The 20,799-nt window shown below is 35.5% G+C and overlaps 2 protein-coding genes across 3 annotated transcripts in view; both read right to left on the bottom strand.

Moving 5' to 3' along the window:
* Positions 1-20,799, bottom strand: part of TMEM106B (transmembrane protein 106B) — a 1,075,577-nt gene that overhangs the window by 542,530 nt on the left and 512,248 nt on the right. The gene's annotated exons all lie outside the window — the stretch shown is intronic.
* PHF14 (PHD finger protein 14) overlaps positions 1-20,799 on the bottom strand; it is a 164,408-nt gene that overhangs the window by 126,339 nt on the left and 17,270 nt on the right. Inside the window, 5 exon segments of the mRNA XM_035545388.2 lie at positions 477-747; positions 4,063-4,209; positions 6,513-6,650; positions 8,878-8,989; positions 14,405-14,564. Of these exon segments, the coding sequence (XP_035401281.1) occupies positions 477-747; positions 4,063-4,209; positions 6,513-6,650; positions 8,878-8,989; positions 14,405-14,564 (828 nt within the window).

Here is a 20,799-nt window from a genome sequence, read left to right as displayed (position 1 = left end):
CAAAACTGTAACTTACAGGTTTATTACACAGCCTCAGCAGAATGAACACTCCTAACATTTACTTTTTGCTGCACATGACAACCTAGTATACTTACTTAAATGGTGAGCTTTGATCAGCTATCTACTTGACAGCCCCAAAGTCAAAAACACACCATTCCACACAGTAAGGAAAATATGAGGGGAAAAAAATACCAAAGCTCCTTAAGCTTCCACTCCCTTCTTAGAAAAGATACTGCTGCCTGTGTATGTTTGAATGATTTTTTTTTTTATTTTCTGAACCTTCTTTAAAAAGAAAACTCACTAGTTTTCTGTATAAATAGAGATTGTGCAGTAATATTCCTGACCTAAAATGAAAACGTAATTTGTGTTTGGCTAGTAAAAAAGAAATACAAGAAAAAAGCCAATGAACTTGGACAGTACGAATACAGTAAAATGATTATTTTTCATTGGGAAAAACATGCAATTTTGATCCTTACCAAGGTAATAATTGACAAAATCAGCAGTGAGAGCTGGTTGTTTATGTTTTCTTCTTCCATCAACACTGGAACTAGTATCTGAAGTATCCACTGGAAAAATGTCTGTGCTTATCCCCATTAACTCAGCTTTGCGCATAAGCTTGCGTATGGCTGAAGCACTGCTAGTAAGCGGTCGTGGCAGCTTCTCCCTGGGTACCCAGGCCTGTGGCCTGGTGGTACGCGCCAGCTCTGCCTTGGCACGGTACTGCTGTAGTCTGGCATTGATTCGAGCCTACAATAAAGAATTCCACGAATTAAGAACATAAGGGAACAATTCACAACCATTTTTGAGTTCCACATTTTGGAACACATATGCATTTTATTTTCAGTTTAAAAGCCGCAGAGTTTAATAAATACTGTTTTCACTCTGGAACATTTTGACTCAAGAAAGACATTAACAGACATTTGATTTTATTTCGAAATGCATTACCCTTTCACTAGGTTTTGGAAATATTCAGATTCTTTGATGAGGTTACCTCATTAACATGAATGATTGCTGGCTTTCAGACAATCCTTTCTGATAATAATTTGATGGAACCATGAAAACTCACTATTCAGAAAAACCTTGGCTGACCTATCAAAAATATACCAAGCTATACTTTAAATTGGTATTTATGAGAGCAATAAAATTTGGTGAATGGTATTTTTTCCACATTTGACATGCTTTTGTAGGAGCTCCTTTTCTCAATTCCGTATCTCTTTATAAATGTTAAACTGGTTGATTATAATGTGCCAAAAGCACAACCCCAAAGAGAAGTGAAATCAGCAGGAGAAGCTCACTATCCGTCTTGTTGATGACATCTGTATATTTGTGACCATCTGGGACATCAACCCCAGCCGGTCAAGTTGTTGCTGACAGTTGAAAAAAAATTGTCTTGTGGGAGCTCTGCAGCAGCAAGCCTGGCAGAAAATGACATCAACACACAAACCTTCAGAGGCAAAACTCCAGCTGACTATCAGTTAGAAGTTGTTTATTTGTCTGCATAAAGAAGCAGCTAAACTAATCTGACTGCCCTACCATATGGTGTGAGATACTCTTGAGACAAAAGCAAAAAAGTCTGCATATACACACGCCATGTTTAAGGATCACCTCTGATTACAAATAGCATTGCTGAAGGTAGTATTACAGGCACAGTTTAACATATAACCTTACTAGGTCTTGAACATTAATGACCAAGAAACATGACGAATGTGGTTTGTGGCTACCAAAATGTGGCATTTTTTCCTTGAACTCAGAGAAGCAAGGGAGAGATCCACCTGCAGTTGCTACCTTGTTTTATTCTCTGCTGGAACAAAGAGAGATATTTTATAACTTCCTCTTCCTAGATGCTTCTTTACTGGTTACACTCTCAGTTTGAAAACTCCAGGGGTCATTTAAGATGTCATACAACTATACCCAGAGCCTTATTCCAGAAATAGATGACATATCAGACTGACTAGTCCAAATGAAAACCTGAACTCTCAACATGGATTTAAGCAATTTTCAAGTATATATTTTATTCAAGGAATGTACGTTTCCTTTATTGATATAAAGAAAGTATTTCAACATAGAATATTTTCCAACAATCCATAATAGTCCTAGACAGTTTTATATTTTATATTCTTTAGAATGATTTTCTTTTTTGAGCCACAGGACTTGCCAGACTGTTAGCTCAAGTATTCCTGCCAGGGCTATGAAGCACCAAATATCAGCTTTTCATCCTTTGAAAGCATGCCTCAAAAATCCAGTCACAACACCATACAACGTATTGGTACAATTGCATACTTATTTACAATAGCTCAATATTTGTCAGTCTTAAACTTAAAAACTCCTGTGGAAGCGAGCTTTTGTAATATGTGTATGTACACACATACTACCAATTCTTCCTTCTCACACAAAAATCCTCTAGTAAATTCAACTGTCTTTGTTAAACTAGGACTTCACCTTATTGCACACTATATGCATGAGGAAGTTGAAGTATGAATTTGTATGTACTACGTTGTGTCAACTCCCCAGTCAGGCATTTCTGCCTGTACAAAGAACCCATTACAGTTCTGAATTTCTCGAAATGCACAGAAACCACTCAAAGACAAAATTATTTCATAAAACACATACCCATGGGGTCTTGCTTCAGGTTAAAGAGAAGGAAGAAAGGGAAATGCTGGGAACATACCAGCATTAGCAGCACATCATAGCAAATACAGGGCTCTAACCAAAGGCCTGAAAACAGAGCTAGTAAGAGCCCCGCCAGACCCAAATGGATTTTGCACAACCAACACGTACCGTTATGTTGGGTAGTGTTCATATCATTGTGATTTCTCCACTACATAGTGGTATTTCACATAAGTGAGAGTAGAGTGTATTACACAATTATGTAACTTGTTTTAAATCAAGCCATGCCAAGCTTAATACCCCACAGAAATATTTTATTCAAAATTCTTCAGTGACAGAGTTCGCTCATACTCATTCTCAAATGCACAGGTCACTTTAAATTAGAGTTTTCTTTTCCTATTCAAATATCTTTGAAGATCTAGAAAGGTATGATTTAATAAAAATTTTGATCACATGAAGTTTTATTTTCTGATCATTACACTACAGCTGTCACTTCAGAAAAAGGGAGAACTTTTTCCTCTTTCTTCTCTCCATAATTTCTCTCTTCCATTATTTACTAAGCAACTGCCAATTTCTATTACAAATTAGGCAGAATTCCTTCAAGTAACAAGCTGCTTTTCTGCATGGGCATGATTTTTCTGCAGAATTCAGTGTGGCCTCAACAGTGAAAGCAAAGTAGGCCACAAATTTGTCAAGACTCAGAAAAAATTAAGTACACACACTCAAACATACTGAAGTATATAGATTTCCTCAGAAGGACTGAAATCTTGATATCAACAAGACACTTATCAGCTGACCTCATGCAATAACTAACAGTTTCACATGGTTCAGCCACTGCACAGGGATATAGACTTTGCCTAAGATTTTCAGACATTTCCTACTCAGCAGCACAAACTCAGTATCTGTATTTGATGCCAATTTTTTTTCTTCTAGGAAATCTTTACTGTAAAAAAAAATGCACATAAAATTCTACTTATCTCTATAGCAAGTGAAGAAGTGATCTAGCAAGAAAACATTTCAGGCAAGCTAAACTCTTCTGCCAATGCTAAAATATTACTACAGGAAAAAAAAAGCAGACTTTCACTGAACATCTATGTACAAAAATGCCTTATTCTTGTCTACCTGTGTGTGGTTTTTGCTAAGAACCTTGAAAAAAAATGTTAAACAAAATCTGTGGATTGCATTGAAAATTTAATTACCAACTTTCTGCAAACAAACTAGGTCTTCAACTCAGGCAAGGGTAGATGTTCCTTTTTGACAGTAAGTTTATTGAGAATTGCTCTTAAGAGAATTGAAAATTGTCTTAGCAAAACTCACTGCTATGGGAAATGAAATATATTGATGGCACACGTTCAGATTTCATTCACTATATATAACAATTACCAATCTTCTTCATTTCTTTCTTGTTTAAAATGGATGATTAATGCAGATGCATTTATGTCAGGAATATAGTACCTGAGCTTCTGGTGAAAGCTGTTTTTCTCTTTCCTGTAAGGACATTTTACAGTAAGATTGTAATGCCAAGTAGTTCTTCCGCTTCCATTTTCTGTCTAACCTGTCCGCATGCTGTTTACAATAAGCAAAAAAAGGGTCAGCTATATCCTGTTTTAGAGAAAACAAAGGAGAAGGAACAAAAATAAAGTTAAGACATACAAGGCCAAAAGGCTCTGAACAGCATAAACATTGTGCCAACAGTTTCTGTATTCAAATAGACATGTTTTTAAAAACAATATATATGTTTCTAAATCAACTTTGTCACATTGATTTATCTTATAAAGTGTTTTTCCATCTTTTTCATTTTATGACCTTAAACATTTTAAAATGCATTAACTTAAATAGTTATCTCAGTAGTTTGATCTCTGCACTATTTTCTCATTCCCAGAAAAAAATGCATAAGAAATTCCTAAGTGCAAATCCATTTAGCATATAATATGTATTGTTAACCTCCTATTGCTTCACTGTGTCTTCTTTTGCATAATATGCTAAAAGGAATTAACAATCTGAAAAATACGTAAGGCAATATATCTGTTTTTCTCAAAGGATTTTTCAGATGTTTTTGGTGTGATTAATCATCTCTCAGATCATTTTTTTTTCCCATTTTTCATTCTTCCTTCCAACAGATTAGCACATTATCATGCTGTAAAGTTATAGTAATTTTTAGTACATGCGAACGTTGCAAGCAGTTTACAAACATACAAAAATACAAAGGGCTGGAGTACCTCTCCTATGAACACAGGCTGAGGGAGTTGGGGTTGTTCAGCGTGGAGAAGAGAAGGCTCTGGGGAGACATTACAGCCACCTTCCAGCACCTAAAGGCAGCCTACAGGAAAGCTGGGGAGGGACTATTTGTCAGGGGGTACAGTGACAGGACAAGGAGTAATAGTTTTAAACTAAAAAGGGCAGCTTTAGATCAGATATAAGAAAGAAATTCTTTACTCTGAGGGTGGTGAGGCACAGCCCAGAGAAGTTGTAGCTGCCCCATCCCTGGAAGTGTTCAAGGCCAGGCTGGATGGGGCTTTGAGCAGCTTGATCTAGTGGGAGGTGTCCCTACCCATGGCAGGGGGTTGGAACTTGGTGATATTTAAGGTCCCTTCCAACCCAAACCATTCTATGAAATATCTGAGCCATGATGAGATTCAGTCTGAGAAGTATGCTTCATCACCAGTATATTGTCAAAACTGCAGAAACATCATCATAAACAAACAGACTAATAAAATCTTGAAGCAGTCTTCCTTCATAAGGTAATAAAAATATTATGAAATAATTATCCTATCCAACTTTCCTTCACTCACATACAAAACAGAATAATAAAAATCTGTACAGGCTTTCCTTATTTTTATTTTGATTTAGACTTTCAGAATGTGTGACAACTTACTGCCAAAAATTAGCAGCTCCCTATAATTAGATTCTACGAGGGAGGCCTTGATTAAAATTACTTAGTTACAGAAAACATGTAAGAAAATTTTCAAGTGAAAAGACAAGGCATACGCCTAGAAGAAATTCACACAATTTTTGAAGATTCAACATTACACACAATTTAGTAGGGAAAACAACATAAGGCAATTGCACTTTTCCTACTTGTCAATCTCACAAAAGTACACAAATTTGTGATCCCTTTAAAAAGGATCACTTAGTGGTCTGCTTTTTCACAAACAAAAGTTTCAGCGTCAATAGAGCAAGTAGTGTTTGTTTGTGCATTACCTGTGATACTTCCTAAGGCAATAAAAAATTAAATTGTGCAAATGTGAACACAACAGGCTTAATCTAAACGATAAAAATCAGAATGAAGTTTGGCAACCTAAAAGTACTTACATTATAAAACTGAATTCTAAGTAAGAACTTCAAATCTGAATTGCTTTAATCATATTACAGGAATAAGACTGGTAAGAACATGTATTAAAAGCTATCAGTAAGTTATAAATATTCACTTTTCCTTCCAGTTCCTAAGAGTAATGCAAGGAAAGCCATATACAGTTTGGAGGAAACATTGGAAGACATGCTTGAAAAAATGGTATTAGAAATGTAGTTAATTTCTCAAGACAGTCGTACTCTGCACGAAACAGAGAGAATACTAGAGTACATAAACAGCAAAGTGTCAAATTAGGTGAAGTTCAAGAATTAGATTTAGAATTTATCTCATTGATTTACCGTGTATTAAGTCGACTTTTGTATTAACCTTCTCTATCCCTTTTTCCAGGCCATTTCAAAAGATGTTCAGAGTTGGACTATTTCATCAACAAAGAGCCCTCCCTGGACAGTCCTTTTATTTGGCCTATGACTTCCTAGTAATTTACAAAAACTTGGCTCAGGAATAGTGAATAAAAAAGGCAGAATTTCAGGTCTTCCCCACAAACTTTTGATACAACCCTTTTATTCTATCCTTTCCAAAGCTACATCATACCTACCTCTTCTGCTGCTGCTTCTGAGAGAAGGCCTTCCTTCTGAGCACAGGTCACGTGGAAATAAGCTCTGCACATCCCAGCATCACAGCTAATGCATACACCTGTTCTGGCAAAACGAGGATCTTCACAAAAACTGCACTCCTTTATAAGGAAAGGTAGAAAGTGACAGAGTATTTCAGGTGCATTTTGCCTAATATTTGATAATTTACATCTTACATATAAGAACTAGACATCTGGGTTTACTCCTGTGTGGTACAGAAACCAAGTATGCTGATAACATTTGGCAATACTTAAAGCTTCACCACTTCCCAACCCCCCCCAATTGACTTCATTTTCAACAAGCAATGGAAAAAAGCTTAAACATCCTAAATAGCATATTGGATGAACTTCTATAACAAGTTCTATGCCTTCTATTTCCCTTCAGAGCAACAACTAAATAGCATCTAAGCAATACATACATACTTAACTGTATAGGTGGAATATCATAAAACCACAATACTGCCCAGCAAATGTTCAGTTGTTCAATAAATTCAGAGCACACACACACACACAAAAAAAAGAGCAGTCCTCTGGGTGACTTGAAAACCATAGATAATTACATGATGTCCTTTAATAAGCTCTGATTGAGAAGCTAATTTGTGACAATGGAAGAAAAAATAATCAAGAAATGTAAGTATCAGTAAGTAAGAGTGTGATTCACTTAAAACACTACGTTAAGGCTTCAGCTACATTCATTCCCAGCACAGCTGTTTGCAACACAGCAAACTGACATCCACTAATGTAACCTGGAAAAAATACAAACATATTTTTCAGCTGGATCAGTTCCTCAGTCTGGTTCACCACAAATTCATACTGAACAGCTGTTACAGCAAACTAGAGTGGTAAATGCAGGAACAAGCAAATGGGAACACAGGCTGCTAAAGCGGTGGTGCTATCCACTGTGTCAAGTGACCTAGAATTACACAGTTGTGCATTTCTTAATCTCTCACATGATGAGTATGGAGCAAAGCTGTGCATCACCTACAGAAATTATTTCCATGCAGAAAGTTAAACAACAAGAGAAAGGATTTGCAAATGAAATTCAGTGACAGAAGAACCTCAAAATATTGCATACTCTACCCTAAAAGGGCACCCTTTAACTGTGTCACCGCACCACGTAACAGACAAGAAACGAAGCGAATCATAGATTATTATTTGAAACTGGTATTCCAGGGAGGTGTTTAGCTAAGCTGTAACTTCCACACTTAATACAGCAAACAGGGATTGTTTAAAGCTCTGTGAGAGTAATGAGTCCTCATATGTGCAGTTCACTCATCTTACTCACAGTAAACCTTGCTCCTATACAATACTCATGCTAAAAATTTAAAAAGCGTGATTCATTGCAACAATAAGCTGCAGGGTTTTGGTAGTTAGCTCATACTTTTTTATACAAACATTTCTAAACAATGCTAAATACTCCAGCAGGTCTATGTTGAACATGGTCCTAATATAGGTAAGTTGCACATGGGCCACCCAAAGTGTTTTGATTTATTTTAATATATTTTTACAAAGTTATTACCAATTTTAATTTAGCATTCAATTTGACAAACTGAAATCCCAGGAAATTTACTATGCATAAATTAAGCATTAGAGAAGCAGTACTACAGCCATCTTTCCTCACGTTAGCCAGATAGATATAGATTCTCCACACTGTCCCCATAGCTATAGCAATAGTTAGCAAATCAGTGTTGGCCTCTGCCCTTTGCAATGGTTTTCTGTATGTTTTGTACATGACCACTTTTGACCTGGACTGAAAACATTTACATGTAAAAGACTGTTTTAATGTTAGAGCCACTTTTTCTGTTCAAGTTTAGGACCCCATACTGTTATGTTCTATTTTGGTTTTTAATATTGCTTTGCAGCAATCCTTTTGTATGCATTCTAGCTGATGATTACAAAGAACCAAAAGTAGTTCTTAACTGAATTTACATCTGTGTCTTAATCCACCTTTTCTTTTCTCCATTTCAAATCCCATAAATCCTTTTCTCTTTCCAACCACATTCTGGCAATCTGCCACTAACTGACTTTTAAAGAAAGTAACTGGCACTTGCATAAAAAAATTAAGGAAACAGAAAAATAGTGACAGAAACTACAAAGAATAGCGGTAACGAAAAATAGAAGAAAGAGGGAGGGAAGAGTGAAAGTATAACAAACACAACAAATTTCATCACATTTGCAGTCCCAAACCTCACTGTTTGGGGAAAAACAAACAAAAAAAACAACAAAAACAAAAAACAACAACAGAAATAAGATTTGGAAGCCATATGTTATTCCATGTAAAAAAGCAAAATAAAGCTACTGGTAGGTAGTACGTCTCTTCTAGACTTACCTTGGCACCATACTTTGAATAATTCATTTCTGTAAGCGTTACTGGCCGCAATTTGTCAATATCTCCAAATGCCACTCCTGGAACATACAGGGCACAAACAATATGGACCCACCTAAAACAGCAGATAAAATTAGGTTACTGTTATCAACATTTTGTTCCCATATTACACTTGCCAATTTCAGGTTTCAAAGTGCCACGTGAATGTTACAGATGCCAGAAAAAGCGCACATAAACAAAAAAAATATATTAGAAGCAGGGAGGGAATACATATTGGGAAGTCAGCACACTGAACCACAGCAAGGATTTTCAGTGCAACTGGAATTGCTTTGCTTGTCTAGATCAAGGGCAAGGTGACCAACACCCTCTGTTCTGATGGTTCTTAAGCGGAGTTCCCCATCACTGTTTATGCAACGTGAAACATGTATTAAGGTTTTGATATTACTTACGAAACTAAGGCTGGGTGGGATGGTAGAAGTAGAAAAAACAAAATTACTACCTGGTTAACAGAAAAATCCCAGTAACAAACTACCTACAAGCCATTAACTCACTTCACTCTAAAGGAATTGGTTGGTAAATCTAACAAAAGCCGTAACACTGACCAATTCATAGTGTTGTATCTGACAAGACTCTTTTCACCTGCATATTTGAAAATAGAAGTTTTTATACTATTGTTAAACCCCTCGTGTTTGAGATGCAAAGTCATAAATTCACTGTAAAACATGAAAAACTAAAACAGTGAGAAAAATGTACATTTGAAATATAAATTTACATGCAGTAATTTTCACAGATTTTACTAGGGCTCTCGGCATCCACAGCAGAGTCATAGCACTTTAACTACAGGTAGAATCAAAACAAGATCTGAAGATTAGTTACAGTTTTGTCTTTAAATAACATGGTCCAAATATGACAGCATGCTAGCTGCCAGAGAACAAGCTGGGATACTCAAGTGTTCTGCCAAACTTCTTCATGTACAGATAAAGTAAAGCCCATCATTGTTTTTAATATGATATAAATACTCCAACATGCCAGAAGAACTTCCTAATTTAATACAAAGTTATGCAAAAACTAAGACTGTTCTCATTACTGTATGAAAATTCATCTTCTGCCTGCCTCTCCACAATGTATTCCTCTCTGGTAGCAATGGAGCACCTGATACCATCCTTCAAGGTCATTCTCTGGTGACCAGCCATGACCTGAGTTGCTGGTCAAGGGAAGTGATTGTCCCAATCTACTCGGAGCTGCTGCAGCCTCATTTCACGTGCCACATGCAGCTTTGGGCACCACAGTGTTAAGAATGACATAAAATTTTAGAGGGTGTCCGTTAGACAGTGGCCAAAGGAGGACAACAAAGATGGCGAAGGGTCTAGAGGAGAAGACATATGAGGAGATGCTGAGGTCACTTGGTTCGTTCAGCCAGAGAAGAGGAGACTGAGGGGAGGCCTCATGGTGGCCTACAGCTTCCTCATAAGGGAAAGAAGATGGGCAGGTGCTGAGCTCTGCTATGGTGACCAAGAATAGGACCCAAAGGAATGGTGGGACGCTTTCACAGGGGAGGGTCAGGCTGGGTGTTAGGAAAAGGTTCTTGACTGAGAGGATGGTCAGGCACTGGGACAGGACCCCAGGGAAGAGGTCACAGCACCGAGCCTGCTGGCGTTCAAGAAGCATTTGGACAACGGTCTCAGACACAATGGATGATTTTTGGGTGGTCCTGTGCAGAGCCAGAGGTCAGACTCAATGATCCTTGTCGGTCCCTTCCAACTTGGGATATTCTCTGATACTATCTCCACCCTCTCAGAACTGGTTACAGTTTGGCCTAAACCACTACCATAATTTTATGAAATACTTTTCTACCAAAAAGAGTTTGTGTGCATGAGTATGTATTTTATCAAATACTATACATTTACCAGAAGAAATATCTCATCTCCACAAACATACAAACTGCTCTTTTCCAAAAGGAATCAAGACCCTATTTTTTATTCTTTCAAGCAAAATGCTACACACAGAGTAAGACATGTAACTTTGAAATAAAGATACTGCTTAGCCATTAATAACTGCACTAGGGCTTTTCTATATCCTTTCATTGATTTAAGATGCACTACAGAAAACATATTTGTATAAGTTGAAGTCACACTTCCTCACAGTTACTATTCTTAAAAAAAAAAAAAAAAAATCAAGGCTCTGGTTGGAGATTTTTCGTAGTACATTTAGAAGACTGCATTAAAATTTACCCTCCAAAGTTCAATATAAAGATACACATCTTCTACAAGCAGCTGCTTCTCAATTTAATTTGCACAGTTTTTTCATGCTCCACTGGTGTATTAAATGCTGCTGCACTCTGTAGGAGTTTATCTATGATAAATCCAACAGCTGGCTGCTTGCTTCATACTGACCTTCTCAAAACGTTTTAGTACATGTCACCGAAGTATTACAGTATTAGAGATTTAAACTGCCATTTCAGTGTGATTGGCACACAAGTGCCTCATTTCTTTAGCCACTTTTATGTGAACTCGGACCTGAATCTTTATTAAAAAACATATAGAAGTCAGTCAAGTTCACAGCTGAAGCAATTTCAGCTGCTTTTAATACCAGTTCTAAATATTTTCCTGCTCATTTGTTTAGCTGCACATGTTTTAGAAGCTTGTAATTAAGACAAATTGGGTAATCAAAGAAGAATAATCTTCCCTGTTACTTTACCATCCATTTAGCTTGGAGCAATGATGACAGATGTTGATTAGGGAAGAAGAAAAACTCCATACCATAACAAGGACAGAATTCATATTCTTGGATAATATGAAATTTTATTTCTCAAAATGATAAATTCACGTTTATGCTCATGAAGCTGAGAGGTTAATGTGAAAAGAATTCTGCTGAGAAATTAAGCACCTCTTTATTATAATGATTCACATAGGAACAGAAATAATTCCAACTTGATTGTGAAAAGAAACTGAATAGGCTTGGTCTCACTTTTGTGTAATTTCCAGCATTAATGCCCATAAAGAATTTCTTTTAAAAGGTTGTAAAGGGATGGAGAGTTGAACGATTCCGTTATTCAATAGTCTATGGTACTATTCCAAGAAATGAACTGACCTATGTTGCAGTTTACTCAGTACTGTGGTAAAATAATAATGGACATCCTACCTTACTTTGTATTGCCCCATTCCCCTACTGAGTTTAAATTAATAAAATAACAGAAAGAGCGCACAGGGTTATTCACATGTTAGCTAGTATTGTTTTTTTTCTAGTACATAAACCTATTCACCTGGGAGAGTAAACTTATACTTATTCATGACAGCCATATCACATCATCTAGCAGATAAAAATGCAATAACAGTGATAAAAAATTGTCATGTTAATCTCCACAGTCAACAAAGCAGGCATATGCTTTTGCACAAATAATCAGTACTGCAGAGAAAACACTTCCATATTAATCAAAAACATACTGCTATTTTATAAGAAATTTCAAGCAAGCAATTTTTAAAATGTTGACTGTAGTTTCTATTATCATTATAAGGGAAATTACATATATAGTGCTTAAACTGCTTTACAGAACACAGGAATAAAAAGTCTGAAATACAGTTAGAAAATAAGAAGCTGAGCTCAATGTATATTCAATGGAGAAAGGTAGCTGCCCTCCAAAGCCGATTCCTAGCACTTAAATCTAATGAAGAAGTTCAGTGGTATGAATACCCTCCTTATCTGTTTATTTCCACTGAAAACTTAAAATGTTTTTGATATTAGAAAAAATTACAAGCTAAGGCAGAAATGCAAAGGCATGTGCATTTTAATCCACAAAATCTCAATCAACTTATGATACTTTAATATTATATTTACTTTCCTTAAAACCAGTATGTCAAAAAAAGATTTCCAAAAATATCATCCAGAGCTCTGCTGACCTTTTAATGATGGCAGGATCAGTCTGTTACAGTATTAGCAACAGTACTGGAACTGAAAACAGGAATGAAAAAAAACCTACAGCTAATACCAAAGAACTGAAGAAAAAAATGAATATGCTTTTGCACTCATTACAAGACAGTCACAGTCATCTAAATGATGTCATCATTTAGAGAAAACCACTACAAGCCAGTGGATGAAAGAAAACTGAGGACATGGCTATATTTTGTGATTTGCTAGTACAAAATATGTTGTTCTCTAATATATAGCTCAGTGTAAATGGTTTAAACATTAAACAACATGAACTCATCTATCGTCATCAGTAAGATATGACTGCAGATTTTTATAATCCTACTTATCAAACAGATGTGGTCAAACAGGATTAAGAAAGCTTTGCTTTCCTCTGAACAGCCTTATCAACTAATTAGATTGCCTTCCCTTGTTAACACAATCAATGAAAAGCTTATGACAGGCCCATTAGCCAAAAATGTTGTATACTATTATGCACCTGCAACTTGCAACTGTAAAATGTATATAAAATCCATATGTATAGTATTTATACTGTTATATATTATATATGAATAATATAAATATTATATTGTGTATATTATATAAATTTTATATAAAATTAAGAAGCAGTAAAAAAGATGGGGGGCAACAAAGCTGGTGAAGGGTCTAGAAAACACGTCTTACGAGGAGCAGCTGAGAGGGCTGAGTTTGTCTCACTTGGAGAAGAGAAGGCTCAGGGAAGACCTTATTCTACTTTACAACTACCTTAAAGGAGACTGTAGCGAGGTGGGTGTCTGGCTCTTCTCCCAAGCACCAAGTGAAACTGCCTCAATGGTGTCACAGGAGGTTTGGGTTGGATATTAGGAGATATTTCTTTACTAAAAGGGTTGTGCAGCATTGGAATAGGCTGCCCAGGGAACTGGTTGAGTCACCATCCCTGGAGGTCTTCTAGTAGCGTACAGATTTAGAACTTGATAGCATGGTTTACAGGTGGACTTTAGTACTAGGTTAATGATCGGACTAGATGATCTTAGAGGTCTTTTCCAACCTGAATGATTCTACGGTTCTGTCATTCTGTGATAAAAATGTATGGAAAAAGAACTTAACTGTGTTAATTGTTCTCAGAAAAAAAAAACAGTAACATCGGCCATAAACATGACATCACTAACCATTTTGCTCTCTCCTTTATTGTAGGAAATTAGTTGCCATTAATAACCATATCAACTTATTTTTCAAATATGACAGGAACGGAAGACATCACATAAAAAAGGTCTTTTAGCATATCCAGCAAGACATCTGTATACATACAACAATACATGGGTCACTTCACATTGGAGAACAGGTTTTATCATTCCCTGAATTAAACAGTGATTTTTTTTTCTCACTTAGGTACATCTGTTGCTCATCAGTCCATAAACCTATATTATTACAATGGATGTGAAGAATATTAGGAGTGAAAAAAAAGATTAGGTGATTGACTATCCAAAGAGCACCCAACTCAAACTGAGGCGAGAGAAAGAATATAAGCAGTTTAATTTAAAACATTGTCTCCTACAGGAACAGACAAGGGCAAAACCCAAACTTTTAGGCATAAGCTGGATTTGAAACACCACTTCTTCAGCCTTACCTGCCCGCATCCGTCTCCTTGAAGATCCCATCTTGGTTTGGACATAGTTCACAACTAGGTGTGACACCACATTTGCATGCATCACAAAACCAAGGTTCAGTGGAATTTTCTGAAGCTGAGCTCATGATGGAATCGCTCTCTCCATCAACACCATAGCAACCTACATACGCAAAAATGAAAGACACAATATAAGGAAAGACAAATAAACATGTACTTCTCAGTTATGATTTTCAGCAGGAAATACACACAAGCACACTCAGTGGCATGATAATGAACATCCCAAGAAAGCTTCCAATATTTCTGCAAGGATAACCTTTAGCGCAAAATTTATATTCTAAATAGACCCTATTTCTAAAGAATGATCTTATATTGCAACCAAAAAATGTAAAGGTCTGTTTTACTTTGTTCTTTTAGTAATGCTTGGTGTTCTAGACTATCCATTAAGAATTTAAAAAAAAAAAAAAAAAAAAAAAAACACAAGACAAAGCAACCCACACAGACAGAGAATCATAGCATTTTTTTCAGTTAAAGAAATATATTTCAAGTTAAATGCAACAGCTAAGGAAAATTTCTGAAGTCCAGTAAAATACTGACCAACTATTCTGTTTTGTAGAAACGATTCTTAATGCCTTTAAACATTTATTATCCTACAAGATCCTTCATACCTCTCTTCTCCACCGTTGTAGTAGTGCTTACGTAGAGCTACCTGTCTTCCCATGCAACTGGTAAAGTCTGCTTTGAGCTGGATCAGCAGTCTGATCCAAATTATAACATGGTTTCTTAAATACTAGCACCAAATGAGGAATCCATGGGTATCATGGGTCAGGATCTAGATTTGAGAGCATATCCAGCTTTCTCTTGGATATTCCTATCTTTCTGCTTCTCACTACCCTGAAATGAAGGTGTCTATTTTCCTCTAGGAAGTCAATCGTGCTAGCAGTACTCATTCAACAAATAGCCATCCTACTTTTCCACTTTGCATACAGCATCCAATTCAGCTAAAAGAGAATACACATATTAGAAATAAAAATAAGAATTTGCATCCCCCAAGGGTTGTAAGACTGAACTTAAAAGACCTTCTGTAACTTTAAAACTGAAGTATCATTTGATGAGCACAGATTAACAGTTTTGAGACACCACTTTGGTGATTGATGAAGTATATTTTAGTTTTTTTTTTTAGCATTCTCATTTTTAGTTGATTTTAAATTGTGATTAAACTTATTCAGTTTCTCAATTCTTCTTTGGTGTGCCCAGTGCTTTTACGATTTTAAGGCATCTCTGTGTGCTTAATCACCTCAAATTTAGTATTTTAAAGTGATTTAGAAGCTTGTTACTTAAATTTTGAAAAAGAGTAAGAGTAGTACTCCTACTACTGTAAATGACAAAAAGAAAAACGTTAAAGCTTATCACCACAAAACCGTGCTTCTGTATATGCCACACTTTGAACATTTACCTTTTCCTCAGTAAGAGAAAAATAAGACTTCATAGTCTATGTTAAAACACAGTAGAGACACTGCTGAAACATTAAACTCAGCTATTTGTCAAGTACAACGATCAAGTCAACATTTTTGCTTGCAGAGCAGTTAAATTATTGAATTTTGCAATTAAATAGCAACATCATTTGTTAGTTTGGTTCATTACCCACTGACTATAATAAAATAGTAACAGTGCTCTAATTCCCCCTGTGACAGAAACAGAGATAATAGACTAAAACTACCTTCAGAAAATAAGCAATAACACTCACTGTAGGTACCATTTAAGAAATATAGTCTTCCATTACAGCACAAGATTCATCAATAAGTATTAAATTAAGTCACCAGAATGTTTCTTTTTTATTATAAAGGTATTCCAGAATCAAAGGACAAATAATACCCAGAAGTGCCAGACAAGATTCATTAGGTATATAAAATATTGTATGGCTCATACATAAACTAACTCAATTTTCTTTATAATGTCATACCAGCTCTAAGTAGTATCCCAGAAAGTTCTTTTTAAGTTGTAACAACACAATCTTGAATATATGCCAGCAAAGCTACTTTTAAGCAATTACATTAATGTACAAACACATTGATATCATACTGCTGATGAATAATTAAGCTTTTTATAATTCTGACAGACCGTTCTTATCAAACTAATATTTTCCTAAATGTACTTATTAAAATTACCTAACAGTATAGGAGCAGTAATACTATCATCAATCCATATGGCAAAATAAAATTGGTTTCTTCCGAACGCTGATAATTCTTCAACAATCAAATGTAATTCGATTTGTTTTTCTCAACTAAGTGCTGTCAGGCTGCTAAAATTAGAACGGTGACTTTCCACAACTGTCTTACCTTCATTCTGAAATATTTGCCTAGTTACACTTATCAGTCATTTACACCTGATATTTTTTCTCCCTCTTCCTAGGAAACTACGTGCATTTGCTGTAATTATTTCCATCCTTTTCACGTGTGTTGACAACAGACTTAGTTTCCATGAAAATGCAAATATAAGTAATTTTCTCATGTGGATTCAAAAAGTTGTCAAGAGTTATAACCCAAGGGTTGTTTTTTTTTCCTAATTTATACAGCAATATGACAACTTTAAAGACTTCAAGATCTCTACCAGACAAGAGGAGGCATCCGCTCTTTTTCCCTGTCATTTAGCAAAAGCTAAACACCCTACTGCTACATGCAGCAAAAGGGATGGTCATTAGCTGGAAAAAATACACTACATTACCATTAATCACAGCTGATAAATACACCAAAACAGTGTTGTGCACTACAGTTGGAGCAAAGTTAATCCAGCCCATAAGAATGTCACTAACTGGCAAATAAAGCTAGAGAAGCCAAGATACAAAACAGTGTTCCACAGATCGTATGATTCTGTACCAGAAACCTCAATTGCTGTGAAGGAGCATAAGTAACAAAAAGACTGCCTTCAGAAGTAGTTTTTTTCTACCCACACACATCAAGTCATTATCCTTAACCACGAGGAAAAGAACTTTATTGTGCAATTTTTCACAAAAAGTACTTCATAATTATTCTGAGTAGTGGCATAGATCTGTTTGAGCATGCTCCAAAATAATTCAGAACTTTACACAACAAATCTGTAGAGTTTATTTTCTAGCACAAATTAACACTAATGTATATAGATTAGTGAAACACATAGTATTTAAATACAGATTCACAACTAAAATCTAAATTTGATCTAACAATACTTTAAAAAAAATACTTGAACCCCCAAATTAATTAGAAACCACTTGTTAAGGTATGTTGTCTGTTAAGAATATGCAAGTATTTTAACATAGAATTTTTCTGGTGCCATGAAGGGGTTCCTGCTGCTTTTGGGTTGTTAAGTGGTAACAGAAACCAGAGAAGAGATCAAATTTCATCAATTTAATAACCCTCTGGATAATGCAGATCTCTTGAGCAGCTGTATACATGAAATGTCTGTAAAGCTACAGTGTAAAAGTGAGACCATAAATCTTTTAGATGGATTCGACACCCAAAATCGATATGCTTATGAAGATAATTAAATTCCTTAGACAAACTAGCAGTGAAAAAACTAGCATGCCAAAAATATACAGTAAAGCAAAGAATTATTAGTAGCTCAATTTTTAAAGTTTTCATGATTCAAATACAGTTAAATTTAAAAACAAAAAGTAATTGATGACAAAATATTTGTCCCACTTTAAAGGGTCACATAAAACAATACTGATGCCATTTGATATTAGAGCATGATAGGATGCCAAATATGTACAGGAACAGCTGTAACTGTTTTTTTTAAATATGTACGAAAAAAAAATTACTTCAATTGAGTTATGAAGGTAAAAGCAATTTAAGAATGAAACCCTTTTGAAGAAATGTACTGATTGGGCTAAAACTTGAATTTCAGTCCAAGTAAGAGTACTTGGAGCAATCAACAACCTAAGATCATTACAGCATTCACCTGTTCTGTCCATTCACAATGTCCTGATCATTGGTGGTATTTATTCTAGAATAAACACCTAAGCCTCCTCTATGAGTTGCTCCACTTCTCTACATAAACATTACTTCTTGAATACCTTACAGTTTTTCAAGATATGGCAATGTGCTTTCTGGTTATTAACTTGCAATCATAATGAAAACCCTGGCAAAGGTGAAGAACACTGCTAAGCAGTACAAAATTCAGAACATTTTTCAAAATGAAATACTGAATTTATTTTTTTCTCTTGCCATCATTAGCTGTAACACTAACTGCCAACAGAAAGCTTAAATGGATAAGATTAATATTACATCTTAAAAGAAGTTAACTGAATGCTACACATACTTACAGTACACTTAATGCTACACTTAAAAGATAGAATTGTGGATAAATTGTTTATCAAATACATTCAGGCAAGCAGATATACTAAATATGACTCAACAATTACCACTGATGGAAAAGATGAATCTGCAGTTCTAAACCACGCTTTCAGCGGCTTCCACTTAATTTCAAGTAACATGACAGCCATGCTAAGGGACTCACATTTCTCTTCTAAGCTGAAAGATTAAAAAGAAGTGTTTTGCACTGCAGTGCTATAACTTAGCTTGTGTATTAAACCAGACAGTACAGAAGGCACTTGATAAACAAGTCTAAATGTATTTTATTCCAAATCTGCCTGAATAATTACAATACAGAGATCAAGAGTTCAGTCTTTAAAACATGGGTATTTCCTTATTTTACCAAAGTAGTATTCTTTTATCCGTGCTAATTATCTCATTTTAGATCCTTAAAACTTTGATGAGTGTAAAGGTTCAACAGATTGTGTACCTTCTTTTCCCATGTTTGAAAAAAATATTTTGTCCTAGTAACAAAGATTTAAAGAGTGTTATTTTTATGACTCTTTAAAATGCATAGTCATGCAGATATGTTGCTTGATAAATCTTTCAAACCTTGTATTAAACAACTAAGCTGATGAGCAAGACAAAGTTGTTCTGTCTGACCATCCTGTTTGAATTGTTAGGAATTGTGGGGTTTGAACAAAAAGCAATGTAACAGCTCACTACAAGCGTATCTCCCAAGCTACATTAGGAGGTAATCTTCCAGATTCTTTTTCAAGGCAGCACAGTTGTTTGTGTTGTTAGGTGTAGTTATTTAGGTTTCAACCTGAGGACTGAAAGGACAACAAAGGAGAAGATGCACGTCTTCTAACTGACATGTTAGGTTTCAGTTGTTAGACTTAATGCTGAATAAGTCCCAGGTGCAGTAAGTCAACCAACTGCACCTTTGATTTGAAAATATGTCAAAGGAAACTTAAAAAAAAAAGAAAACAAACGCTTTACTGAACATGCATGATGTCTTTCCTTAATGATCATAAAATTCTGAATTTTGGATCTTTGGACTACCTGATAGCCCCTTCTCAATTACTGTTCGCAAATACATGCTATGTATTCCTTATTGCTGTATCACAACTCCTTGTCTGCCACCTCCTTGAATGCCTCTCACACTAAGTGATAGAACTATATGAGTAATGCCGATGAATTTAAACACATGAAAGTCAAGATGTTAAAATTCTCATAACATTTATTCTTCCACAAACTGCATCTCTGTATTACGATTACAGCTAAGTTGTCTATTGAATGTCATTTTATACAGGAAACTAACTTTATTCTCTGATTTTAAACCTACTGCACTCTGTCATTAGCTTATTTTTATGCATTGCCATTAAAATGAAATTACAAACACTGAAATGCTAGCATTAAAACAATTGTAGTGAAATTTATGCCACCGAAGGAAAAGGGATGAGACCTAATTCTTGTCTTGGCTGTGTCTGTTCCTCTGTCTCTCCAAGAGAATAATTTTTTGTCAGTGAAACAGAACATCTGCATATGCTAACACCACCTACGTACACTTTGAATCGAGAAAACACGAATATATGGAGACTACACTGTAACTTTTAGCAAGGGAAGTTTTATTCTCCGACATACACATCACAGTAAAGTAAAAAACTAAAAATAAAAATAGAGTGGATGGAAAAGAAACAGCTGGAAAAATGTAGAACTTCTCTTATTGAATTCATAGCAACTAACCCAAGAGCAATAACTGGCAAGTGTACTACCTACAGTTATGTCACATCCTGTGATATGCACCAGACATTTCCTTCAGACACGCTGCAATCAATGTGTCAGGAAAACTGACACCACAGTTGGGGGTGTCCTCCTATTACACGATCTTACCACAAAAGCATTTATCCAAAGTGACAGATTACTGCCTAAAGATTTTTTTATAAAAAGAAATGAGAGTTCTGTCTATGCGGAAGTAAACACACACGCAACTGTAAAATTACAAATTCAAAAGATTTTTTTCTCTAACAATCTAAGTTTTCTTTTTTTTTTTAAAAGGAAAAAAAATAGATCAATATGTGAAATAAGAACAAATTTAATCAATGG

This window comes from Cygnus atratus, chromosome 2 (assembly GCF_013377495.2).
Source record: "Cygnus atratus isolate AKBS03 ecotype Queensland, Australia chromosome 2, CAtr_DNAZoo_HiC_assembly, whole genome shotgun sequence".
NCBI lineage: Eukaryota > Metazoa > Chordata > Aves > Anseriformes > Anatidae > Cygnus > Cygnus atratus.
Note: the sequence above shows the minus strand (reverse complement) of the source record. Positions and strands in the feature narration are given on the sequence as shown.